General features: G+C 35.1%; 1 protein-coding gene across 2 annotated transcripts; it reads left to right on the top strand.

Annotated features, from left to right (window-relative positions):
* Nucleotides 1-532: 532 nt before the first annotated feature.
* On the top strand, nucleotides 533-26,531 carry LOC129257225 (condensin-2 complex subunit G2-like). Of its 2 annotated transcripts, none has more exons than XM_064097072.1 (26): nucleotides 533-628; nucleotides 6,884-6,977; nucleotides 9,014-9,157; nucleotides 10,030-10,150; nucleotides 10,555-10,624; nucleotides 11,102-11,189; nucleotides 11,929-12,063; nucleotides 12,422-12,516; nucleotides 13,486-13,648; nucleotides 13,896-13,988; nucleotides 14,650-14,775; nucleotides 15,593-15,772; nucleotides 16,207-16,359; nucleotides 16,780-17,002; nucleotides 17,407-17,624; nucleotides 18,248-18,325; nucleotides 18,781-18,851; nucleotides 19,470-19,665; nucleotides 20,494-20,673; nucleotides 21,082-21,201; nucleotides 22,119-22,295; nucleotides 22,774-22,873; nucleotides 23,454-23,629; nucleotides 24,451-24,683; nucleotides 24,994-25,218; nucleotides 26,088-26,531. In XM_064097072.1, the coding sequence occupies exons 2-26, from the start codon at nucleotides 6,888-6,890 to the stop codon at nucleotides 26,152-26,154; spliced, it is 3,522 nt and encodes a 1,173-aa protein (XP_063953142.1). In that variant the 5' UTR covers nucleotides 533-628; nucleotides 6,884-6,887; the 3' UTR covers nucleotides 26,155-26,531. The 2 variants fall into 2 exon arrangements, with proteins under 2 accessions (XP_063953142.1, XP_054751481.2); XM_054895506.2 differs by having other exon boundaries at nucleotides 550-628; nucleotides 6,859-6,977.
* Nucleotides 26,532-27,010: the final 479 nt, after the last annotated feature.

The raw sequence follows: 27,010 nt of genomic DNA, 5'->3' as shown, positions 1-27,010 counted from the left end.
ATCTGTGTGTGTGTGACTTTAATTCTCACTATTTTCTCCAGCTTTTAACTCTCCTCTTTCTCGACTGGCCGGGATGTTGTTTTCCCCTTCTAATTCATACAATTGATGACCTGTTATTACCAATTCAGTATTTTGGGGATATCAAGTTGGTCCATAGATCTAGAGATCTTTAACGAAGTTAGATGATATAGTCAAACGTGTCCAAGTGCCGGTATATGGGTTGTCCGGTGGGGTGACTGGACACTTCAAATTTTGAAGCCTTCTTTACTTTGGTACCATGTCAGAGTACTAGTACCGGTACTAGGTCCATGGCCACACAAAAAATAAAAATTCAATAAGTTGCAATCTTCTTCACTTTTGTTCTCTATAATATTGCTTAACTGTTCTCACTAAAAATTGATGGAATTTTTCCCGTTAACTTTCCCAAATGTCTGTTTAAAATCGATTGTCCGGACACACAACCTGTCCGAACACACAAAAACTGGGTACATCTTTAGTGATCTGATTATGGTCTGGATTAGTAGACTACTTCATATTCCGAAATCGGTAGTTTCCGGACAATTTCGGAAGAGCGCGCGGTTTTTCGAACTGTTTGTAATTCGCTTCACTGACTTGGTCTTGGTTGGAGGTAAGCTTCAATTTTCCTTTAAAAAAAAGAAGAAATTACTTTGTAACGGATTTGTGTGTTTAAAGTATGTTTTCTGTTTTCTTCGATGCTTTTCCTTGGACAAAAATGTTATCGTAATCAAGGCAGAGTCTGAGTGAGATCGATCGAGAGTTGTGTTTCTTCTCCCAAAGTTGTTATTTCGGTCCCATCCGTTAGATGCCGTGTTGTGTATTTTTGTTTAAACAAGTGCACGACATCCGTGTTGTAAAACTTCAAAGTCAACCGCATTCTTGGTGGGGGGGGGGGGGGGCGCTCACACTAGTACGAGGTTAGTATGCTATACTAACCTCGTACACCGAACCGTGTTTGGCCCTGGATTTCTATTCTAGTCGGCAAACATCGCTTCATGTTCATTACACTTTTTTACAAAATACAGAAAAAATATTTGCCGAAACTCCTCGCTACTCACCGCGGAGTCACCGGTGAGTAGCCATACAAATGTTACAATCGCTCCTTTTTCTTTTTTTTTTAAATAAAAATCATACAAAGAAGAGCAAATTTGCTTACCTTGGTCTGGAAAGTGACTTCGCATGTCTCTTCTAGTCTACGGAAATAAAACTTATTTCCGTAGACTAGAATTAAGTAGAAGAGACATGCAAAGTCACTTTCCAGACCGAGGTAAGCAAATTTGCTCTTGCCGCCTCTTCTTTGTATGATTTTTATTTAAGGAAGCCCGATGACGGATGGTGGCATTAATAAATTTCACAGCCTTGATTCAGCTCCTCTGTAATTTTGATAACTGTGTCTGAATAGTAAATTCTTTGAATGCGCAAATCTTATTACTTGATTAGATATGGGCACCAATAAATGAAATACCTTCAAAAACATAATTCAAGATTATTATTGCCGATGATTACACTTTTTTGCAAATAATTTAAGGCCAAGTAAAAAAAGAAAGTAGTTGATCGTCCGGGTTTTTCGAGAGCAGTGATGAGGGATGTCCTTACTATTTGCTATCTTACTATTTTTTTAAAAACAAGGAGACATTTTTTCGGCCTGTTTTTTTTACATTGGTGATGAGGGAGGTCCTTACTATTTACTATTTTTTTTTGCTATTTTTTAATCAAATGATTGTCATGCCATGTCAGGCTTGATTTAGGTGATCGACGCATGCTTGAATATTAATAATGAATTATTAGAAACATATATATGCATTTTCCGTATCATATAAATAAATATATATTCAATTAATTGGAAATCTATGGAAAATATATGATGCAATAAAACTTCATTGATGTATTACTGATGTACTGTATTGTTGTAAAACAAAATGTTCATGTCAAGTGAATGATTTAAACATTATTCTACATTATAAGGGTAAAAAATACTTGGGGGAGGGGGCATTTAGAAAAAACTTTTATTAAAGCCATTTTTATTACCATGGAGACATGTTTACTTTTCTAGTTAATATCTTTTTTTTCCAGGGCATGGTTTCGCATCGCAGCTTATCCTGCTTGTATATTTATGTTTAATATTGTTTATTCAATTGCTATTCATTTTCTTTATTAATATCAATTGCTAAAGGATTTTTTTTTCCAGGGCATGGTTTCGCATCGCAGCTTGTCCTGCTTGTATATTAATGTTTAATATTGTTTATTCAATTGCTATTGCCTATTCATTTTCTTTATTAATATCAATTGTTAAAGGAGAATGAAACGCTTGGAGCAAGTTAGCTTTTGTGAAAGCAGAAAAATCAAAGAATAAGATCAACAAAAGTTTGATTAAAATAGGACTAGCAATAGAAGAGTTATGAGCATTTGAATGTCGAGATCACTAATGCTATGGAGATCTTCCCATTGGCAATGCGACCAAGATCTATGATGTCACAGATGAACAACTCTCCCCTTTTGGACACAGAAAATATACCCCAAAACATTTCTTTTTGCTCATTCTAATCATATGACAAACGATTCATAAATGATATAATGTTGTGAAACCTCTGTACTTGTCCTCTCATAAAGAGAACACCTCACCTTGTGATAGACTCTATAAAAGTGAGAATATAAGTGAATTAAGTACTAAAGTAATGAGGGAGTTGTACGTGTGTGACATAACAGATCTTGGTCGCATTGCCAATGGGAGGATCTACATGGCATTAGTGATCTCAATATTCAAATGCTCATAACTTATTATTCATTCAATCTTCCTCAAACTTTCAACAATATGTTTCTTTGATTTTTCTCTTTGATATGGATTCAGCTGGTTTCAAGGGCTTCATTCTCCTTTAAATGATTATTGAATTCATTGTTAATTGTTCAATTAATGTTTATTATGTCAATATTTGTAACTGTTATATCTATTTACTAACTTAAAATTGTCAATCAAATTGAATAGCTCAAGGAAGGATGAAGTTTATCAAATTTGAACAGAATTGGTACTTGCCGGAATCCTTTTCATAATTTTCAATTTCTTGATAATAAATAACTTACTTGAAAATATTTTTTGAATATTAAATGCATTGCCGCTGGATAGCTAACATTATAAAACTCGCCAGAAAATTATTCATTTCACAAATTCACATGTCGCGCTAGCACAGTCAATCACATCACCGCAGCTCACATGCACACCCAACACAGTCACAAGCACAGTCAATCACCGCAACACACACCAAAGTACAGGCGCTATCACTCACCGAAAACCCCCGCAAATACAAATTACGTCCTTAAAATTGATTTGTCTGCGCCATATTTCCAAAGCACGCGTCAACGCGGCGGATTATTTCAGATTCAGGAAGCGTGGTCCCCCGAAAATGCACTAAAAATGAAGAAATCTGTGATTTTTTCTGAGTTTGCTAATTTATTATCGTATCTTCAAAATTACCAATAAGAAAAACAAATCAGAATTGTTTTCTTTATCGCAGTTATGGCGATATCGGACTTTGCAATTGTTTCAGGAAGTTGCGAGAAAGATCCTAGAGCACATGAGAGCAATCGATCGCCAATCTTGTGTATTTTTTTTTTGCTTTTTAGAAGCCATAAAAATAGTAAATATCAAGAAAATTGATGCAGCAATCAAAAAGGGAAGTGGGCGCGGACGAGACATCACCTTTTGATATTTTTTAGCCAATTTTTGAAAATAGTAAATAGTAAATAATTTCATGCGGCGGCCAAAATAGATGCGTGCGAGGACGATCAACTACTTTCTTTTTTTACTTGGCCTAAAACAACTAATTTGAAAAATAAATAGAAAAATCTACATACCTTGAACGAAACCAGCATGTACTTACACATGTAGATGTTACAAACTATTAGATCTAGATCTATTTGTATCAACCATTGTGATTGTATTTTATACTAAAATAATTAGATTACTGAAAATACAAATTGATCTCATTCATGACTAAGATTGTCGTGAATGAGATCAATTTCTATTATGTACATGTCGCACCATCCAATTAAACATATGCCTATTGACAGAGGGATGCTGCGGAGCCAGAAAAAGTCTCAGCTCAGGGAAGCATATCCCTGACTGAACTAGACTGATTTTTCGGTCTGTGCTTTTATCCTGAAATGGAAATGCTATAGAAAGTAATTGAAATTGTAATTGTGCTTGACAAAAGTACTTGGTAATTGTAATTAAAAACAACGTAATTTAATTGAAAAGTAATTGTAAATCAACATTTCTTCATTACCGTTACATAGTAAATTGTAATTGTAATTTAAGAAAGTAATTGAGCCCAACCCTGTATTGGTGGTGGTTCTCCTTAAATCCAACTTTTTCGTGGGAGAAACAAAGTGTCGGAATGTAAATTAACTTTTCATGAAAACAATCAACTTGCCTCTTATTCAATGAACGAGGTTATGATATAAAAAAAAACTTACCAGTTTATCGAAATATGTTATGTAAAATCCAAAATTTTGATTCCAAAAAGCCGGTGTTGTGTCAGATTCGTCAATCGTTCGTTGTCATGTTTCTAATGCAGCTAGCACATACGAATGTACCAGCAAATCATGTTCGTGATGCCATATCATGGCATGATGTCTACCACCACCACTGCAGTGCATATGGGATACTTTTGCTCTATGGAAGGAGGGGATGCTCCAAACAAATTGTAGTTCCTGGAAGACAAATTTTGAAGAAACATACATGGTCACATTTTATAAGTGGGGTATTCCAAAGGATGGTGGATGAACAAATTTCCACGCAGTGCGGTGGGCAAATTGTAGCTGCACACAGCCCCATGGCCAAATTTGTTTTGTAAGGTCTCATTTTGAAGCTGGAACTATAGGCTAAATATATTATACAAATATACAATGACACTCGAGGATCTGGCTAAAACTATTCGCATCGAAGGAACATCATATAGTACTATTCTCCCGAGGGCCATCGGCCCGAGGGAGAATAGTACTATGTGATGTTCCTGAGTGCAAATAGTTTTAGCCAGTTCCGAGAATGGGTCATTGTATATTTGTTTTATATCCCTTCCACTCATATATATTCTTCATACGATATTCTTCGTTGAGAAGTTGAGAAAACAATAAGCCTTGCCATATCGATCGTCTGTTCAGCGAGCGCACCTGGTTAGTGCAGTTTCCCGTGGCATGCAGTAGAGAGTACCGTTGGGCTGAGCAGCGCTCTGCTCGCATCGCGCCGCACAGCTCGCGAATCGAGTAGGGGGCGGGGTCAAAAACGTATAGTTCACTTTTTCCCTAGGGAAAAAATGGACTATGCGTGACGTCAGCAAGGAAAATGAACTATTTCATGGCAAACGTTTTTCGTAGTAAAACTATTCTTTTTCTCCTTGTGTACACTCTCAATACAACAATCTTAAGAAAGGGATATAATACTTAATATTAATTAATTAGAGCAATACAAATATCAGCAACTACTACAGCACTACAGCAATTCTACAGCACATTAAGTTTGAAGTTACAGGGGTGGCGAGCCAGTGGATACGGTTAAAGCTATGTTGAAATATGTGGCTTAACTCATCATTGTTGTTCATTTAAAGTATTTGTCAAGTTAAATGTCACTACTCAATCAAAATAAAGTGAAATTACATGTATTGTAAAATACAAACTTTAGTAATTAATTTAATGTCCCTATACAGTTAAAGCATTGATCTGTCTATACTTTATTATGTAGGAATATGTTGGCCAATATGTATAATGAGACAACTTTTTTTATTTCTTTTAACTTTCAATATAAACTCCTCAAAAAAGTTTGGAAATCTGAGTTTGGCCATATATTTCTCCCAACTCCCAATGAATAGATCGTTTAATTCTCTTTAGAATGATACCCTACATGATATGATTATGGTTCACATGAAGGTGCAGTGCCTCGAAATGTGAGGCAAGATCAAAATTCAAAAGTTGCAAAAGGACACAATATTGAAAGTCCCTGTTCTTTTTTTTCTGTGGTGACGAGTGAGTTTCTCAGCGATTTCTTTTGTTTTCATGCACGTTAACATCGACATTAACATGGAATCAAACACACCTCTGCACAAGCAAACACATAACAAACAACATGCATGGGTATTTCAAACCACGACTCAAATCATGTTATCTCACAGATCTCCATGTCAATGTTGATGTTAAGGTGCATGAAAACAAAAGAAACCGCTGAGAAACTCACTTATCAACACAGAAAAAAGAACAGTGACTTTCAATATTGTGTCATTTTGCAACTTTTTAATTTTGACCTTGCCCCACATTTCAAGGCACTGCACCTCCATGTGAACCATAATCATATCATGTAGGGTATCATTTTAAAGAGAATTAAACGATCTATTCATTGGTATCAATCACACATTAATATTGACTAAAGCCAAGGAGGGATTATCGATCAAAGTCAGATTTCCAAACTTTTTTCCAAACTCCTCCAATACTTTTGAATCATGCTCTTTTTGTGATGGCATGATCATAACAAGCATGGTATCATTTTTAAGGAGAATTAAATTATTTTTTGAATGATATCAAATATGCATTTTGTAAAATTGGGAGTTGGGTGAAATTAATGGCCAAACTCTTGTTTCCAAACTTTTTTTGAGGGGTTTAGTTAGTTTGTAGTTACTCTTCAAAGAAGGAAATGCAGACGTTTCATTGAACAGTGGACAGGATGCTGGATGCAACATTGCCATAGTAACTGGCAAATACGTCTGAATCTGTGTACATTTCAAACAATTAATTTAGTCAATTCTTTGTCATATGTTGGCCGAATGTGAAAACGAAAATGTTCCCTTAATTCTTCAGGTTTCTAAAAATAAATTAAATCCAGGACCATGGTGACATGCAGTGCAGAGAAGGAGCTGTTTTTGGCAGCTTGCCAAGCAGAAGAATGTCAGTCCTTTTTGGAGTTCATGGAAAAACATGTGAGTGTCTTTTTTTCCCCAAAGGTTAGGCTGTGTGACCTTGCTCTAACATAATGTGCTAAAACAGTTTACAACTGTTCTTACTTTACATAAATTTGGTTAGATGCTTCCTAATACATGGTGTGGAGCTCACTTAATCAGCCCCCCTTATGATCTCGGCCGTCGATTGTGCGATCACTACCAAAATTGGCAAGCGTGTTACCCATGGCATAATCTACAAAATTATAAGATCAAGTTTTGGAAAAATCTCATAGCTAATTAATTATGCTAATTTATGCGTAAAATCAAAAGTTTGCTCTAATTAACTAAATAATGCCCCTAAAATGCTTATTTTTGTTTAACAGACTCTATAGGAATCTTATCAAATGTACTTTTTGTCTCGCCTGCATAGCAGAGCGAGACTATAGGCGCCGCTTTTCCGATGGTGTCGGCATCGTCAACATTGAAATCTTAACCAAGGTTAAGTTTTTGAAATGTCATCAAAACTTAGAAAGTATATGGACCTAGTTCATGAAACCTGGACATAAGGGTAATCAAGTAAACATCCTGCCTGAGTTTCAGGTCACATGACCAAGGTCAAAGGTCATTTAGGGTCAATGAACTTAGAACATGTTGGGGGAATCAATATCGAAATCTTAACTAAGGTTAAGTTTTTGAAATGTCATCATAACTTCGAAAGTGTATGGACATAGTTCATGAATCTTGGACATAAGGGTGATAGTCACATGACCAAGGTCAAAGGTCACTTAGGGTCAACGAACTTTGACCATGTTGGGGGTAGTTGTGGAATCGTCAACATAACTGAAATTTTATGGATCTAGTTGATGAAACTTAGACATAAGAGCAATTATGTATCCCTGAACATTCTGTGCGATTTTCAGGTCACATTACTAGGGTCAAAGGTCATTTAGGGTCAACGAACTTTGATAATGTTGGGGGTATTTGTGGAATTGTCATCATAACTTTAAAAGTTTATAGATCTAGTTCATAGAAACTTGGGACATAAGAGTAACCATGTATCCCTGAATATTTTGTGTGTGTTTCAGGTCACATGATCAAAGTCAAAGGTCATTTAGGGTCAACGAACTTTGATGATGTTGGGGGTATTTGTGGAATTGTCATAACTTTAAAAGTTTATAATTCTAGTTCATGGAAACTTGGGACATAAGAGTAACCATGTATCCCTGAATATCTTGTGCTTGTTTCAGGTCACATGAACAAAATCAAAGGTCATTTAGGGTCAATAAACTTTGGCCGTGTTGGGGGTATTTGTTGAATTGGCATCATAACTTAAAAAGTTTATGGATCTACACATGTAGTTCATGAAACATAGACATAAGGGTAATCTCAAGTTGTTTTGCACATGTCTGAGGTCACATGATCAAGGTCATGTTGGGTAAATGGACATAGTATTTTATTATCATAAAAAATTGCGCAGCGGATTTATCGCGAAAACTGTTGATGGGGGCCAAATCCAAATCAATCCCCCCCCCCCAGTCTTGTTAGAGTTAACCTAACCGTTGAATTACATTACCGGTACATAAAAATTACATAAAATCAACATTTATGTCATCAATGCAATTATGGTCTTGTTTTTTTTTTTTTGATATAGGCAATGTTGTGTTGCAATCCTGCATATGATTACCACATAATTTCTTCTACTTTCTATTGTCATATTTGAAGCTAAATGTATACATGTATTTTGTTTATTAGAGCATTCTGAGAGATTGGTTTTGTATGGCAGTAATGATGAGGGTAGGCCTTGAACAATTTATGAAAGTCAAAGTAGGACTTGAGGTAGACCGTAGAAATATTTATGAGTTATGGTTAAGATATTTTAAAATGATATAACTTATGAATTAGACATTTTTAATTCCATTTTCTACAAGAAAACTGTGAAGTCTGTTGCACATAAAACAAGATAAAAGTTTTGCTAAATATTTTCCAAAGTACAGATTTATTACTCTCAGGACTGCTGTAAATATTCCAAATGCAGTCTAATTGGTAAAAATGTACATAATCTATGTTATTTCTAGAAATCCAAATCTGATGACTTTAACATCAGTGATTTGCTGTTGAGTGTCTCTCGGAAGCAACAGGAGAAGCTTTGGGATGGACTCTTTGAGCTCTGTGCAAGGACGATGGCCAAACTCAATCCATCTGCTGACCCTGTTGAGCAGGTATTCATGTCAGATACTCGAAATGAATTCACGTTTACCTGTCTAGTGACGAGTATCTGGACAATGAGATATTTAAAGCCTTATTTGATCAGATTTTTTTTCCTTTTTGATGTATAGAGAACAAGTGTGGGTAGAAGTTAGAATTGTAAACAATACTTCATTGCATTTGGTATTGCCAATTTGAAGTTTTTTGTAATAATTAATTTTAACATTTTTAAAGCATTGTATGGAATCTCCTGTAGTATGCTGTTTGAGTTTGGATTCCTACTGTACATCCAAAGCTATATAAATAAACCATGGATTGTCACTATGCCCCAAATGTAAAGTTTCATGTTCACCAGACACTAGTCAAGCTTTCATTTATAAAATGGCACTGATATTAATTATGAAATTGCCAACAAGTTTCCTCAGTGCATATAAATACAATTCTAAACAATGATACATATCCTAATGTCCAGTGTTGTGTTTTAAGTATTGTGTTAAAATGAATCCGAATCAGTTTAAATTACAGAATTTTCCCACTGACCTTAAGTTGCAATCCAGTAAAATTATTATTCTATATAGATGAGTGATCAATCATCAAAGGGTCATATCTAGATTGTTGTCAGATCATTAAATATTTGTGTTTTTTATGTGTGATGTTTGTAAACTCTGGATTTGATATAACCGACCAGTGAGTTTTGCAACTCCACTGTAATTCTGTACAAATTACCCAGATAAAAGAATTTTTAGAGCAGTTTTAGTGCTTTGTTGTTTTATATTTGTTGTTACTGCAAATTAATGAAAACAGTCCTAACTTTTGTATTTTCGAGCAATAACCCCAAATTGGCATATAATCATTTTATGTGTGTATTCTTCACACATTTTTTTAGTCAACACTGGATGATGTCCTTAAGTGTCTACAAGGAATTGTGACAGTAGGAACATGTTGCCTGAGTACAGAGAAACCTGTTATTGTGGACAAGATGCTTGAAACTATGACAGTTTTACATGGTGAGTTACCGCTAGATGAATATCCGAAGTATTTCTAAAAAAATAACCAAACTAACCAAGTTCGCGATCAGAATATTTTGGGTTTTTTGTAAACTGTGTAATTGGTTAATATTAGTATTCACATTCTTATGACATTCACATTTTTCCCATAAATGTTTCCCAAGTCTACAATTAAAAAAACAAAAACAAATAGTTATTTTCTGTGTAATGATCTTGTATTCCTCAAGCTCAAAGCTCATATAGTTGTGTTATCTGGGCTCTTCTATCTGTTTTTCTCAGTTTCTCCATATAGAGGAGTTTTTTAAATCTATCTTGTCCCCTGCCCCCATCTTATTTATTCTAGAATCGATAACCTTCAAATATTATGATTTGAATCCTGCATTCTCTTCTTTCTTCTTAATCAGGTGTACTTCTTGACCTTCCAGATTCAGCAAGCAAGCTGCAGCATAACATTGCAAAATTATGTCACTCATGGTATGTTTATTAATTAGAAACGAGAGTAAGCAGTCCCTTACCAACAAAAATTATCTTATATGTAATGCAAGCTAATGATTTACCTTGAGATACAAGAAGATATATAAATTTCTGACATTTTGAAGTGCATGTATAAAAAATTCAACTACAAAATATCCTAAAATCATGATTTGTGATGTTATTTGTAAATCTATGTTTCTGTTGAGATTGGCAGAAATATCTTTGTATAATTGACACTTAGATTAATAATAAGAGATAATACAATCAGTTGATCACTGTCACATAAGTTATTGCATTTTAGAACTGGAGACATTCATTGATATAGAAAATATTTTGTATGACTTATGAATAGTTTTATTTAGTAATGAACACCAGTCTTTAAAAATAGGAACATTCTGTGAGGATATATTAATCGAAATTACAGTATTTTCCTCACAAACATGGTTTACGTGTTTAATTTGTTTTAATTGATTATAGGTGGAATGATGATTTACCTGGGCGAGAACTCCTTGTTCCAAACACCATTATGTATCTACTGGTGAAAACACTTCAGCCCAGTGGCATGGTAAGCATGACACACCCTATCCCTCCCTCTACCCCTCAATATTTCAGTGACATTCCCATATTTTCAAGAAGTTCTACACTTCTCTGAGAAGTCAAAGTTTAGAGCTTTTACATTCAGAAAACAATACTCATTTTCAAATATCCTTTCAATTTAATAACATATAATTCTTAAATACAGATGTTGGTGTGTAATGAAAGACAACTTGTCTTAGTTGTAGTGATCAGCCAGAAGATAGTGTCATAGTGAATTACATACTTAAGCCTTTTTGAACTTTTATTTGGATGGGAGTGAAAGTAATGATTCAATAAGAGTACAAAAGTGAGACACCCATTCTGCTGGTTCTGAACCGTTTCTGATAGCCCAATTGTCTTCCAAATCATGCTGTGGTTGTCAACAATACCTTTTTTCTTTTCTTTCCTTTTTTTTACTGATACCTGTCTTAACAAAAATGTCTTATTTTTATTCCACTTTATGCTGTAATAGCACTTTGTTACTACTTTGTGCAATACTAAAAAGGAGAACTACTTTGTATTTTTTATTTGCATATTTATGTTTACATTTTTTCCATATTTTCTTTTTACATGATCCTTGAAAATTAGCAAAGTTTTAGCACATCACTTCATCATTCCTAACTTTTACAAATTAAACAAATATTGGAATATATTACACAAGAAAAAAAATTAAATGAGTTATCTTTGGGGGGTTTAAGTTATTCTAAGCAATGTGTTTGTATGTACAGGTATCGGATGTGAGACTTCTATATTCCATGAGGAAATCCTTCTCTCAGCTCAACCTAGCTGATGAGAGTAGTACTTCACTCAAAGAACTACTAGAGCAGTGCTTCATTAATTCTATCTTCCTGAAGAATGATGATGTAAGTTTGAAACATATTACTTTTATTGTTCATGCCCTTATAGATATCATTCAGTAAAAATTATCAAATGCCATCCCATGCTTTTGTTATCGCACTTGAGGCTTCTTACCTCCCACTATATCATGATGAATAATTGTACTGCTAAAAAATAGTCCAAAAATATATCACCTATTATGTCTCCTTTGATCAAGAATAAATTTTAATTAATAGTCATTTAAAGACTTTGCTGTACCTCTGCTCTGTTACCTCATAGGCAATCTTGCAGACTAAAATATATGTTTTTAATGCATGGCTATAATTCCTTATGAAAAATATAATGTCTTTTCAATGATATATGTTGTGTGTTTCTTTTATTTAGGGGCGTAAGTTCTTGAGCTTTCTCTTGTGTTTAGACTGTGATCTCACAGAGCGTCTTCATTCAGCCATTAAGAATCAGCTACCATCGTGTCCAAAGTAAGCTCTTAATAATTTTGCCTTTTATCAATATGTTGCTTCATCACCAATATTGATCTTTGACAAAAGCCTTAATGTTTACATGATAACTAATGTTTACACTGAGAAAACTTCTTTTACTTGTAAATTCAATTGTTTTTGGTGTTAGTAAGCAAAGACCAAAAAAAGGCTTGCCTGAATTCGGCAATTTTCAAATTCAATCTCTAAAACAAAACCAAGTTTGACAAATGACCGATTGCTCAGGGCTGAAAATGCTTTATCGAATTCATTTTTTTCAGCAATTATCACTATCAGTTGAAACATCTAAATAAAAGAAAATAAATCACTTGCATTGTATCTATAAACGTAAAGTTTAAAATGTGTACTATTCCTTAATTTGCTCGCTTGACAGGGCAAGTTTTCCCAAAAAGCCTGGTTGCATGCCGTGTTATGTCGTAGATGGTATTGTAGAAAATGCAATGCAATAATGTTTAGAATGGGACAGTCCATTAATAGTATGTTGATTGATCATAACGCTGCATTAGCAACTACATCATCTACATTTGAAGGTGTAATGAAATTTGCAGCATTACATTCTTATTAAAACAGAGAAAATGGTGTTTCCTCATGTCATGTCAAAATATGGTCATAAAAGTGGTGATCAATTTGAAAAAAACATTCTGAGCCACCCATGCTATCTGTCTGCTTGGTGCTTTCAGGCATGATGGTGATACTCTATTATTTGGAATGTTGCATTTTTAGGTAGTAAATTACTTCCATTTCAATTAAGTTCAGGTACTGTTGATAGACACTGGGAAGGGATAGAGCAAACCTCTCATTCTGCCAGAAGCAAATTTTTCTAATTTCAACAAAGTTAATTCATCTGTTAAACGTAACTATACTCAAGTACCACTGATTAGCATGAATCATTCAGTCATATTATTTTTTCCCAAAGAAGATAAAAATGTATGTTTTCTATGCTATTTTTAGGAATACGATCAATTACTATGGAGAGGTGTACTTCAAGGCTTGGCGGAAATCTACGCCCCCTCTGACAGCAAAACTAGAGACCAGCTGTATTCAGGACTTGATGCACTCTGCTGTACACGCAAGACGTGTAGGGACTCGAAACCTCTCACTTACTCTCAGACAGGTACACTTTGATCCAAGTCTATGCACTTACATCAATTAATAATAATTTCAAGGTTGGTACCATCTTCAAATATGCATGTTCAAAATAAGAGCTTGATATCACCCAATGCTCAGGATTGGCCGAGTTTGTGGCTTGAGGGTTACAAGAACCCAACAAAATTAGGATGGTAACCTTCAGTGCATGATGTAATCATAGCAAATGCATAGAATAATTAAACGATTTCTTTACTGTTGATGTTATTATTCAGCTTTTAAGCTACTTCACCAAGCAGAAGAGACAGCAAGGAGTGGACAGCATGCTACTAACTCTGTATGAACCCATTCTATGGAGAGCTTTCAAGGTATGTGAAAGACCAGCTCTACAAATGTTGATAAGCTCACCCATTTTTATTCAAATAATGTGTAATTTATGTACACCAGTTAGAATGTTGTGAAATAACATAATAATTGAATATGTTATGAGTCTTTGCTTCACAAGTTGAATTTTTAGGGCCTTTTGAGCTTCATAAAATTATTTGTAACACACGGTTTCACAAATAACTAGAGACTGGTTTTGGTATCAATTCAGATACTATAAATTTGTTTTTCCATCAGATTAAGTTGAAGTCTGATCTTTCTAGATCACAATTTATGATGACAAGCATCGAAAAGGGAAATTTTATAATTTGTCAAAACATGGAATTCTCAGAATGGGAATTCACTTCCACCACGTTATAACTGGAAAAATTAAGATATGTCATTTAGCACAAGAACAAATCCTCAGTGTTGCGTAAAATTGTGTGTAACTTTGAAACACCCAGGATCTGATTACCACCTCGAAATTCCTTGGAGCACCTATTTCCTGGCAAGGCCCTGGAGGACACATAGTAAACAAAAGGATAACTTTTCCTCTTGGAGAAGTTTTCCTACAATCCATACAGAAGCATGCAACTCATTTAATTACTCAGTGAAGAAGGAATGGTTACATTGTATGAAATTATGATTATTGATATGTCATTTTAGGTTGCTAATGCATCTGTGAGAGCCAATGCAGCAGCCCTTCTCATTGATGCCTTCCCTCTCCAAGATCCTGAATCTAATAAAGAAGAGACTGATGCACTTCTCCAGAAACAGATTGACATCTTACAAGTAAGATACCTTATGCTGCAGTCACATTTCCCCTACGATGGCCCAACGACGAGTCGAAAACAGACATTTTATTCATTTTTATTCAAACCACCCATACGTAGCTGGTAAAAAGTTGTTAAAATGGCTGTTTTTGACTCGCTGTACAGCCCACGTAGGGGAAATGTTACTGCGCCATTATTCTACTGCATCATTAGTATTGACAATTCAAACCTAAATAAAGTTCCATCAACCATTCTTTATGTCCAACCCCTTTTATTCTCAATTATTATTTCACTTCATGGATTGCTTACACCATGATGATTAAAGAGCATTACAAACTTTCATATGAAGTAGAAGATAGAGAGGAGTCGTTTCAAGAGGTCCCACATGTAGGAGGCCAGACATATTTAATGGCATTGCCCTGAAGCTAAATCTTTAGATTTCTGATGCAAGTGTTGAGACCTGCTTATTTAGCAAAAAAAAACATGTTATGCACGTACAGAAGACAGGATTAGCCATTTTGCCCTATGGTGCAACAGCATTATGCCAAACACGCATGTCACTGATGTTGTGTCATAATTCTAAAGTTGCCCATTAACAGGTCTGATTAACTCTGTCAAAAGTAGAGCAAATTTGCTGCTGAGGGTATGAGAGGTACATGTAAATAATATTTTTGCCTTGTGTATAATCAACATTACCTGAAAGCTGTAGACAAAATGAAGGTATGTTTGCGTTAACATGCCTAACTACATAAGTGCACCAGCACAGCTGGCATAAGCTATAATATTTGCAACATCTGTTAGTATATTCATATGTCTTTATTCCTTTGATTATTAAGGGTTTCCTTACTGACCAATGTCCTGTGCTAAGAGTAACTGGTGTCCAGGGAGTCTGTAGGATCTTAGGAATGTACTGGGAACTGATTCCAGCCCATGTCTTGACTGCATTCCTAACTAAACTCATCCAAGACATGGCCTTTGATACAAGCTCCAGTGATGTCAGGGTGTCTGTTTTCAAGGTATGATAATCAGAAATGATAAGCAGAAGATTAAATACAGTCCCAAGAACTTACAATTTATGTCATTAATGTGACCGTAATTTAAATTAAATAGGAAATTGTGGGTGTTATGACATTTGCATACCACCATTATGAAGCATTTAAAGTGAAATGCTAAAATACCATAACTTGTTTTATGTCAAATTTGAATCAACTTAATGCTGTGATGACTTTAGCTTTTGATAGTTATGGCTAATTTGTGTAATTTAAAATTTTGTTTAGTGGTATTAATCTTTATTTATTGATTAAGTCTTAAGGACTAATAAGCGAATATTCGATTCAAGTTAATTGATGGTTGACTTTCCTTCTTTTAAATGTTAAGGTCTTCCCTAATAAGTTACTTAATATATTATTGTTATGATTTTTTAATGCCTTTTTTGTAATTATCATTTCAGGGTTTGATGTTTGTGATTGACAATCCTTTGAGCCATCCTCTGCTAAAGAACTTGCTCCCATCTCTGAAAAACTTCATTCATGACACCTCCGAGAAGGTTATCGTGGCTTTTGTTGATCTCTTGATAAAGGTCAAAGGTCTCAAGACAATCAAGGTGAGTCATTCTTTGGTTCAATCTAAAAATATTTAAAAAAACTCTATTTAACTACTTTTTTTACAGACCTGCGTGTTGTTAGTCATAATGTGATGCCTCTGCTCACTTCAAACTTGATCCAAGTATACATATAGGACTGATGATCTGATTAGTTTTGGGGTTACAAGGCCACGGAGACCATTATTTGAAAATATTAGAAGCAAAGTGTGTAATATAATCTTGATCTGGCGCTTCAGAGGCATCATTTCTGACTGTGCAGTTGAGGAGCCATTTAGATTATCTTTAGCATATACAGTGGGTGGACCAACAACTTCATATCTCAAAAATATAATTTGTCCAGAAAAAAAATTATTTGGTCCAAGAAGTTGATCTAAGGCAAGTTACCTGTATTTGTGATTTGTATACTTTTTATTCTACTAGGTGTGGAGTATCGTCCCAGTGGAAGACCTACTGGCTAGACTTGAGGTAGATTCACCTCCTGTATCTCGTAGGATCGTCGACCTCCTCTTCAAGTCATTCCAACCAACAGACCGTGATGCTAGCGTTCAGATAGAAAGAGTAATGGCTCTTATCTGTATGAATCCTGGTGCAGCAAGGGTCTTCTACCAGTATGCCCATAAGCACATGTCTGTTGACACTGCAGGTTTGTACTCGTTTCACATTGTTGAAAATTCATAGTGGCAGAGTTGGCGATTTGGATATTTAGCCAATTGTTTGCTTGAATGAAAATGACTACATAATATATTTATGCGACATCATGATTTTTTTAATACAAGTGACATTTTTTAGGAGCGAATTTGGTTCAAAAATGGAAAAAAATATGTAAAATGTAAACATTGAATCTTGTGCCTAGGTGTCAAACAAAGAGCCACAACATAAAATCAATTTCATAATTCAATTGAATAATTTACTATTTAGAAATTATTAGATAATACAACATATCCATTACCTATATACTCTGATAAACTTCTCGTGCCTCAGTTACTTAACACAGCTCTTTATTCTCGGTTTACTTTTCCATATTTTCTTTTTGTTTGCATTTTGTAGCCGATTTCATGTTACTCCTGTCCCGCTGTTTGCGAGGCTGTATCAACCAAGAGGAACATCATAACTCCATGGTATCTGCAGGCGGAGACAACTCAACAGAGGAGGAGGAAGAAGAGGAAGAGAGGGAGGGCCTCTCACTCAAAGATACAGATGTTATTGATGGGATGTTAGAGATTATTGTTATTCTTTGGACTGGCATTGCCCAACAACTAGCGAAAGTAAGACCACGATAATCTTGCAATCAATTGCCATTTGCAAGCCATTTTTATGTCCTAGAATTGAACATAAGTCTTGTAATTGATTGCAAATTGCATTGATTTCTGAATCTGCTTCTTGCAGCAGTAACGAACAATTAGTTTTCATTGTTTGAATTGCAATTTATATTTCATAATCAATTGCAAATAGCATTAAGTTTCAATGTCTGATTATCAATTGAGTGCATTTAATTCAGAGGTTTATTTTTATTTAATTTCATATGCTGTAAAATCAAGTAAACCATCTTGAATGAGAGCTCATAGATTTAGGTGTATTTGCAGTCTTAGTTTGTCTTGTTTGCTAAAGTTGAATTTATTATTTTAAAAAAAGAAGAGAGAAAAATACCACTCATGGAGTTACTTGAGCCCAACTGCTCAAATTTGATATATTTCATTATTTTCAGTGCCCTTCATAGACTTGTAAGAACTCTAAAAATATTCCAGCGCTCCTATAGCATTTTGGATCTTCTTTCAAAGCCTCGGTTCAATTTTCCATTTCTTATTCAGTGGTCTTTATAAAAAGAAACTCTTCTATCAGGTAGATATATGCAATGTATAAATCATTTCCCGCTGCCTTTCCTTTATAGCCAGTGAATCAGTCAGTCATGCAGAAGCTTGTTCACCGATTTGGCAAAGATCTACCAAGATTTTTGACCACTTTCAAGGTAGGTCTTTATTGATGTTTTCCAGAAATTAAGTAAAATGTTAATGATGAGCATCGAACCAAACTTACAGTTCTTTAAAAGAAAACTCAGAGAGACAGATATATGGAATTTTGAAATTTTAAGGTTGTAAACAAGTTGTTATCGCTTTTGGGATTTTTAATTTACCAGATAGTTATTGTGAGAAGTGATCATTTGTTCCATCACCTTTACCCTCAATTGTTTTTGCTTACTTTTACTGTGTTTGATGGAGAGAGAAATTGGTTTTCTCATTTTCCGGGAATCCAGATGATAAAAGTAACCCAGTCAACAAAAAGTAAACACAGGTCTGTAGTTGGAAGGTAAATATATGTTATTAATGATGTGAAAACCTCAGAATATATTTTAGCTGGGGTATGTCAAATTTACTGGATTATGCCATGTACAAGGTTTTTACCACTCTTATGTTTGTTTCGTAGGATGGGAGATCTCTGTCTGCAGTCCTCATACTTGTCTCCTTTCTTCCTGCATCGTCTATTCCAGCATTTAGGTATGTGGTTAACCTGTATTAAAGCTGCCAAAGCTCATAACAGTGACCATAGCAGTGTCAAATTAATGTATAGCATTATGTTTGTTTGTTTGTTTTTCATTTATTCTAAGTAGCCATTAAAAAATTGTCACATGGGAAATATACTGCTGGTAAAATAGCCAAAATAACTACAAACAAGTTATCATGAGAACTAACTGTCAACATAAGTGAAGTAAAACCAGTATACAACCGCCCAAGGGAGTCAAGAAAGGGGGTCTTTTTTAGCAGGTGGTTTTTATGAACAGGTTCTTGTATTAATACATGGTAATTGTAACGAAGTGACAGATTTGGCTAAAGTTCACTTTTCCCTTTAGCAAAGATAGATAGCAATTAAATGAGAAAGGTCAATATCAAGAGGGAAGCCCAGTTATGTTTCATAGTGATTAACCAATGTCATATGAAAGGGTAATATATTGTCTACAAGTTTTCTGTATGACATATCCATTAGAAGTGACTGTTAAAGCAGGTAATAAGCATGGTTCAGTATTGGTAGAATATTTGAAGAAACAAAACCCCTGGAATGTCAGTTTTAAGATAATGTTCACATTTTATTTATGTTTTTGATTGCCTATACTACAGTCATAGTTGTTTGTCTAAGTTGAAGAGCATGGATCCGACTGCTTCCCCTGAAGCATACAGTCCCCTCATTCAATGCCTGATATCCTGGGGGAAGGGCAATGATGTCATCAGGCTTCTCTCTGATTGGCTAGAACTAGCCATCAATCAAACTGATAATGAAAAAGAATCTGAAGAGGAGGAGGAGTCTGGAGATCAGGTAACTACGTAGATGATGTCATGTTGTATAAGTTTTGAAAGATAAACAGTATGGCATAAGTACAGATTATAATAAGATGAATGATAGTGAATAATAAATGAATTAACATAGAATTTTTTATTAAAGTTATTGAATATAACTTACAAAAGACCTGCAAATACTAAAAATGTGTAAGCACAACTAACTTGGGGCAAAAACAATATATGTTGTTGTGGCTTTGAAACATTTCTTTCTGTACATTGGCAATGACAGTTATTTGTGTTTATATCCTCATGGTATTTGAATATTGAATATTAAAAGTGTATGAATTGTATTTATATGTGAAACCATACATGTGGAATTGAATTAAGAATTATATCTGTATATTTTCCTTCTCTTTTATCATAATTCTGTTGTGTTTCAGCTTTATGCAAACAAAGCAAATGTCTATTTTGTGTGAATTAGATCGATGTATAAAATGGGTGGATTGTTTTCATGTCAGCTGACCTACATTTAGGCTTTATGTTGTTACATCAAAATTGTAATTATGACATAGTAGGGCAATTCGATGAAATTGTTGTGCTTTTTTTTACATCGGACACCCATATTCTTCATTCTTACCCCACTTTACAAACTGATCAAGACGTTAAAATTTGATAGCATTTTAAATTTTCATATAAACTAGAAAACAGACAAATCATTTTAGGGAGAATTTCAAGAAAGATAGGGGTAGGACATACAGTATATTTTCTATGGAATTGCCCATTGAAATTTGGCATTGATTGACATTTTATATGCTTACATGAGATAAATCTGCGAGTAAAACAAAGTTTATGTCCTTCATCTCAGATGTCCAGTAAGCTGAAGAAAAAGAGAGTGACTTTCAATGAACCTGTTGTTAAACCTCAACCAATATTGGCCATGGCTTACCTAGACTGGTTGCTTACTAACTACTCATGCCGTACTCTACTGCTGGATACATCAGCAAAACCACTCGGAGAAATGGCTACCATTCTTAAAGGGGTTCTAGTAAGTATTCAAGAGATAGTACTGTTGTGGGAAAGATGATTAGTGAATATGGTTCAGCTATCAAATTTTATAAAATCATTCACATAAAATGTATGAACAATGAGGGATATACTGCTCCTCAGACATAATCATCTTTATATTATAAAAAGCAGCTGAAATGATTGGGCTGGCAGTTTGTAAAAAGTTTGATCCAAGCATTTTGGTTGTAGTGTATGTGACTCGCTGGAGCATTGAGTCAATCATCATTTTTGGAGATCACTCTTCATTGTAGCAAACAATGTGTGTTTCACAAAGTATGACTTAAATTCCCAGCTGCATGTGGTACTTAATACATAACTGCTTTGGTCAGAAGATGCTGAGGGAATGCAAAGTTACAGCATTTACCATTCTTGTGCTTTGATTTGACAGCCATTGATTGAGAAACGTCTGATGAATCCAGGGCCACTCAGTGACATGATGTCAGATGATATGCTTACTAGCATTGTAAATGGATACTGCAGAGTCATCATTCATCTACAATCTCTACAGGTCGGTGTCTCATGAAGCTGTTCTTGTGCTATTTTCCCCAGTTTTAACATAGTGGAAGTATATTTCCTACACCACAAATCATATTTTGACAAACAATAAACTTTTCAATGAGGTGACTGTTATCAACTAGAATTTTAAAGTACTAAGATCATTCATTTTGTCTCTAATGATACTACAGATTAATTATTCCATTTGATTTGATATCCAATCTATGGGATAGTTTGAAGCCAAATCACTAAGGGCACTCCAGTGGTCTAGTGGTTATGACACTGGTCAAGTAATCCAGAGATCGTGGATTCGAATCCTGCCCGGTCTGCCTGTGACTTTTTTCAAAGCAGTCAAGCTCTACTTCACTCAGCAGTAGTATGTGTTACCCTAGTGGTATTGTTGGAGACCAAGTGAATATCTTATTTCTTGTCTTTATCACCCAACAAATTAATTATTCCATTTGATTTACGTAGATCATATTTCAATTTTGAACGATGGGAATAAAAATTGAGAATCTGATTTTTGCACCCAAGAATAAGTCACCAGTCATTTGTAACTTACAAAGTTTGAAATTACTTTGTATATTTCTATGTCTGTCAAGGAAAATATTGAAATATACTTTTTGTGCCAATTGACGCTGAGCATTTGTTTCATTGTATTACATCAAGTTGAAGGAAATGTGAAAGATCTTGTGGTTTAATACATCAAGTTGGAAAAGAAGATTTGAAAGGCATCTGGAATTTGTATGCTATGACAAATGATTCTATTTTAGTTGTGACAAATGATTCTATTTTAACATGAATTTGTGCTGTTTATTTTTTTTCATGATTATTTGTTTATTCTTTATGACATAAAACTATTGCATTATGTAGCAATTAATTTGAATCAGTCAAATTAGGTTAAAAACTGTTGTATTCTTTCTTTTTCAGAGCTCTGAGCCCAGTAGTCCCTCAGCCAGTGAATTAAGTCATGTTAGTTCTGAGTTTGATGAGCTACTAGCTTGGTGTGACAGGGAGCTGCTGTCTGTCTTACCCCAGAGCTTAGGGGAGGAATCCAGTGCTAAGGCTGATGATGGGATCAGAAAACTAGCCAAAGATTGCCTCATGGTAAGGGAAGACTGAATCAAATGGACAATTTTGAAAATGAAACATTCTGTTGTATTGTCAAAATTTTCATAGGACATTACAAAATAAATCTTGTTTTAAACTAAACTAAGGTAATTTGTTTTATCCAAAATATTGTCAGTTTACCATTGATAAGTAATGACTTGGTGATGAATATTTACATTTTGCCAATTCCAATACCTTTTCTGACTTGTGTCAAGCAGCATTTACAGCATTAAGTCTCCTTTCAGAGAGCCTAATATTTTGTGCTTTTGTCTAGGGGGAAATTGAGCACGGGTACCTGGGCTCACTAATCCCCAAAATCAACAGTCCTACTTTGTGCCAAATTAAGAAAGGGTAATTTACTTACAATCATTCCTTTAATAGTCTCTTAAGATATGCCATAAATTGCTTTTGATTTATATACACTAACAATATGTATTCCACATGAAATGACCAAGCTTGTGTTTTCTTTTTATAGGTTGTATTGAAGTTTGCTTGTGATGTGGTAACTCTTGGATTGGGATCAGATCTTTTCTACTCTCATCTAGCTGATTTTTGTCATCTTGTTCTCAAAACAGGTAAATGCTCATTCAGACAGAGGGCAACAAAGCTTAGCAACGGGTTTTTTTTTTTTACAGAATTAATGGGAAATGAAGCAATAAAAACACAGCAGAAGAAAGAGAAAAAATTGCTTATCAATCAAATTCTTTTAAAAAAAACCGAGAAGTTCATGCTGACTTAAAGTTGGTTAAGAAGAAAAGAATATTTTAAGAGTTAGGCTTTTTGTGATGTCACATATTTGCAGCTCCCCTATGTGCTATGAATTCAATAAAAATGCAATTTTTTTTCTTCAGAAAATCAATATTGATTTTACCTGTACTTTTGATCTATTATTACACACAGTATTTCATACACACACTCAACTGTGAGAAGAAATATTTTTATTCATCATGAACCAATTGAAAATGAACATTGAATTTATAATACATGCCATATGAAGTAAACTACTCACAGGTGACATCAAATGTGATCTATGTATTTTTGCAATGATATATATATAAGTATAGCAGGTGGTGTGAATGTATGCTGTTACTGTATTTAGTTTGTAACATTCTACCAGTAACAGCCTGATATTATTATTAAATCTCCATTTCACAGAAGATAATATGGACTTTGTGTCACTGGTGGCCAAGGTCATGTGTCACATTGGACGAGGAGGTTTGGCAATGGATGACAAACAACAGGACCTGGTAGCTGATCTCTTTACCAAGTTCATCAAAGCTATAGGGATAACAGCCAGTCAGAAAGAAAAGGATACCTCTCAAATGCAGCAGGTATATAGACAGCCTTAAGTCTTTTAGGGGAAGCTTTAATTTCTTTACCATGAATGCCAGCAATCACACTTTTAATTCAAAAAGAGATGAAAGTTTGCTGATTAAATTTAGGCAATTTTTAGCACATGTTGTATGGTTTCAGAATAAAAGCAGTTTAATTTAAATTGGGAGCACAATGAAAAACATGAAATACTCTATAAAAAGCAAATTGTTGATCTTTAATTTAAATCTTGTAATAAGGTTACATCCATTTTATGAACTATGTTGGGGTGAGAAAACAGCTTTAGCTACTTTGAGGAATAAAAGCAAGTTAGTCTAGTCTTTCAGATAGTTCTGCCTCCATGATTAGGTGTGATTGCTTTTCAATCACCTCATACGTGTGATGAAGATAACCATTATTGTCTCTCTATGGCTATTGCTCATATTGTGAATGAATTAGCATGCAGCCATCATTTTTAGCGACTCCTTTTTTTCAACGTGCTAAATCTCACAGACTGGGTGACCCGCAATTGGCAAACAATGTCATGACGTCTTCAGTATGTTATTACTAATATTCCTTTTCATGATTATGTCTCTGCCTACCATTGGTTGTTTGCGGGAGGCATTGTATGTATATCCATCCAGAATCCACAGAGGTCATTATTTTGAACGTTTCAAGTAGGGTGTGAGATGTAATTTTGGTATGGCAATGCCGAGTAATAGATTTGAACTATGTGCAGTCAAGAATTCTTCTAGATCTTTGTTTCATCTAATTATCTTTCCTTTAAAAAAACTTTAAGACCTCTCTCTCTCTCTCTCTCTCTCTCTCTTCCAACCCACAGGCATTATCAAGCATCAAGCCGGCCGTTTCTGACATCCTCCGTAACAGCAGCAAGTGCAATGTTCGTTTCCATGATGATGTCCTAGCCTCCAGTATGGCTGCTTGTGTTGGTGAGATGACAAACACAGTAGCTCAGTCTGAAGGGACATTGGATGCTGTTCAGTCAGCAGGAGATTTGCCACCTGTTTCAGGTTTCTTGGTTGGCATAGTATCCAGTAACAAGGATCTGCTCAGGTTAGTAGGTTACTACCCATTAGAAAAAAGTTTTTGAATTCATTACACTATCAAGATGTGCAGTCTAAGAGAGTCTCGCAAAAAACATTTCTTGCCCATGTGTGTGTTTCTTTTTAATCCGTGTTGCCAATCATCAGTGTACTTGGATTTGAACAAGGTTTCATTGAAAACATTTGGCTTGCTTAAATTATATCCACACTTATTACAGTCTGCTTATTTGTTTACTTATATTCACTTTGAATTCAGACTTTCTCTCAAAATTATTGCTCGCTACTAATACTCCAGTTTGGATGCAACTATTCCCTTGCAGGTCATTTGTTTATGAACTTGAGCGATGTGTATCAGTGGGTGCCTTACAGACCTACCCAACGCTCCTAGCAGCCTTTCACATCCTACATCCATTGAGTCAAGATAAGAAAAGAGGAGGTTCCTGTGGTATCAAGGAATGTCTGACAGCTTTAAGACTACAAATGGATAAACTCCAACCTTCCAAAGACCAAGATGAAGAGGATGATGGACCCAACGATCCTAACAGGTGCGGTGTTATTCTTACTTATTTTCATAGAATCTCCAAAACAGTGGTCTCGGTATTGTAAATGATCATGAAGGGTCAAATATTAGATTTGATGTCAACTCACATTGCAAATAAGGCAAACCACAAACTATATCTCACCTATTCCAATATCCTGCATTGAGGAGCATTCTTTCCAAGGAGATCTGGGCCCCATTCATAAACAGTTACCAGGGGTACGCTGATAGCATGTCTTGCTGGAATGTCAAATTTCCTTGAAAGAGCCAGTAAGTGGGATTTTCGTTGTCATGGTAGTTGACATTCCAACAAGATTTGTTATTTTAGCAACTTTTTATGAAATGGGGCCCTGATTTCTAAAAATGGAAAGGCTATGCAATGTAAAAATTCTACACCAAATGTCTGAAATTCTTTATTAGATTCTGACAAATGAATGTATCTTCCAGAAATGAAAACAAAGCAATTAGATCTATGATAAGCTTTTAAGGCATTTGTGAAACACATTTTAGAAATTGATACATTCATTAGCATTGGCTTACCTTTACTTGGTCACACTAGTAATCACCTTGTCATGTACACACCGGTTAGTAAAGGCTTTTCAAATGCTTACCACATGGAAAAAATCTGATCTTTGCCTCTGATGGTTATGTCTATGCTATCAAGATATTCTGAACCTACTTGCCCTTTCCTGTGCATTTCTATGCTGACAGCTGTCATATATTTTTAGCCTTAATGCCTCAACTTATTGTTAATGGTACAGAATTAGGTAGGGTGTGTGTACAGCTTGCAACAGCAGACTTTTTCCTTCATCTTTACATGATTTTAAGATGATAAAAATGTTGAATTTATGTATTAATTATGCTTTCTTGATTCAGGTTTATGTTCGGCCAGATGCAGTCCCTTGAGAAACAGATATCAGAGGCTATTGGAGGGGTTGCCTAGGTGATACAAGTCTGGTATAGTGCATTGGAATTTGAATTTTGAAATCCAACAGAAGTCATGACTATGGCAATCAAGCAAGTTCATTGGTAATGCCGGTGCTGAAAATTAGTTGGCAGTATGGAAGGAGCATGATGCATATTGATTGCAATGAACTTAACATTTAGGTGTTTGCTGAAGTGGTTTTAGAATAATAAGAAATTAACTTAAGTCTGCAGAGGGTAATATATGCTCAACTAGGGAAACATGATGGATTACACTCGGCTGTTTTCTATAATTTCATGAGCATTCCTTTGCAGTGAACATTTCTACTTCTAATTGTCTTCTCATGTAACATGAAAAGAATTTGAAATGTCACCATTGTTTCTCAGCTTTCCAAATCACAGCTATAGAAAATTTAGATGAGTCAGGATTTCTGATATATTTATAAAGCCCAGTTGACACTAGCATGCATTGTGGTTCCCACGTAGTTTGCGCACAGGCATGCACTCATGCGTGCCAATGCGGGGACTATGCCTGCCAGCTTGCGGATAGGTGAGGGAGGTGCGTGCCAAAATTACGCATTACAATTTTGCACGATGTATGTGCAACAATGCTGTGCCAGTGTGTGCCACTGCCTGGTGTCGAAATAGAAATTTTGTGGCCAAAAAAATAGTAGGCACACCCCCCAGGGTAGTGGCACGCAGTTCACAAATAGTTCACGACAGGATCGCTCAGACTTTGCGCATAGGCTAAGCATACTTCACGCATAGTTCACAAATGATACACCCAAAATTGTGCGCCCAGAGTAAGTGGCCATGATCAACAAACATATTTAAATTTGTGCTAGATACGTCACACAATAGGGTGTCAAGAATAT

This window comes from Lytechinus pictus, chromosome 3 (genome assembly GCF_037042905.1).
Source record: "Lytechinus pictus isolate F3 Inbred chromosome 3, Lp3.0, whole genome shotgun sequence".
Taxonomy (NCBI): domain Eukaryota; kingdom Metazoa; phylum Echinodermata; class Echinoidea; order Temnopleuroida; family Toxopneustidae; genus Lytechinus; species Lytechinus pictus.
Note: the sequence above shows the minus strand (reverse complement) of the source record. Positions and strands in the feature narration are given on the sequence as shown.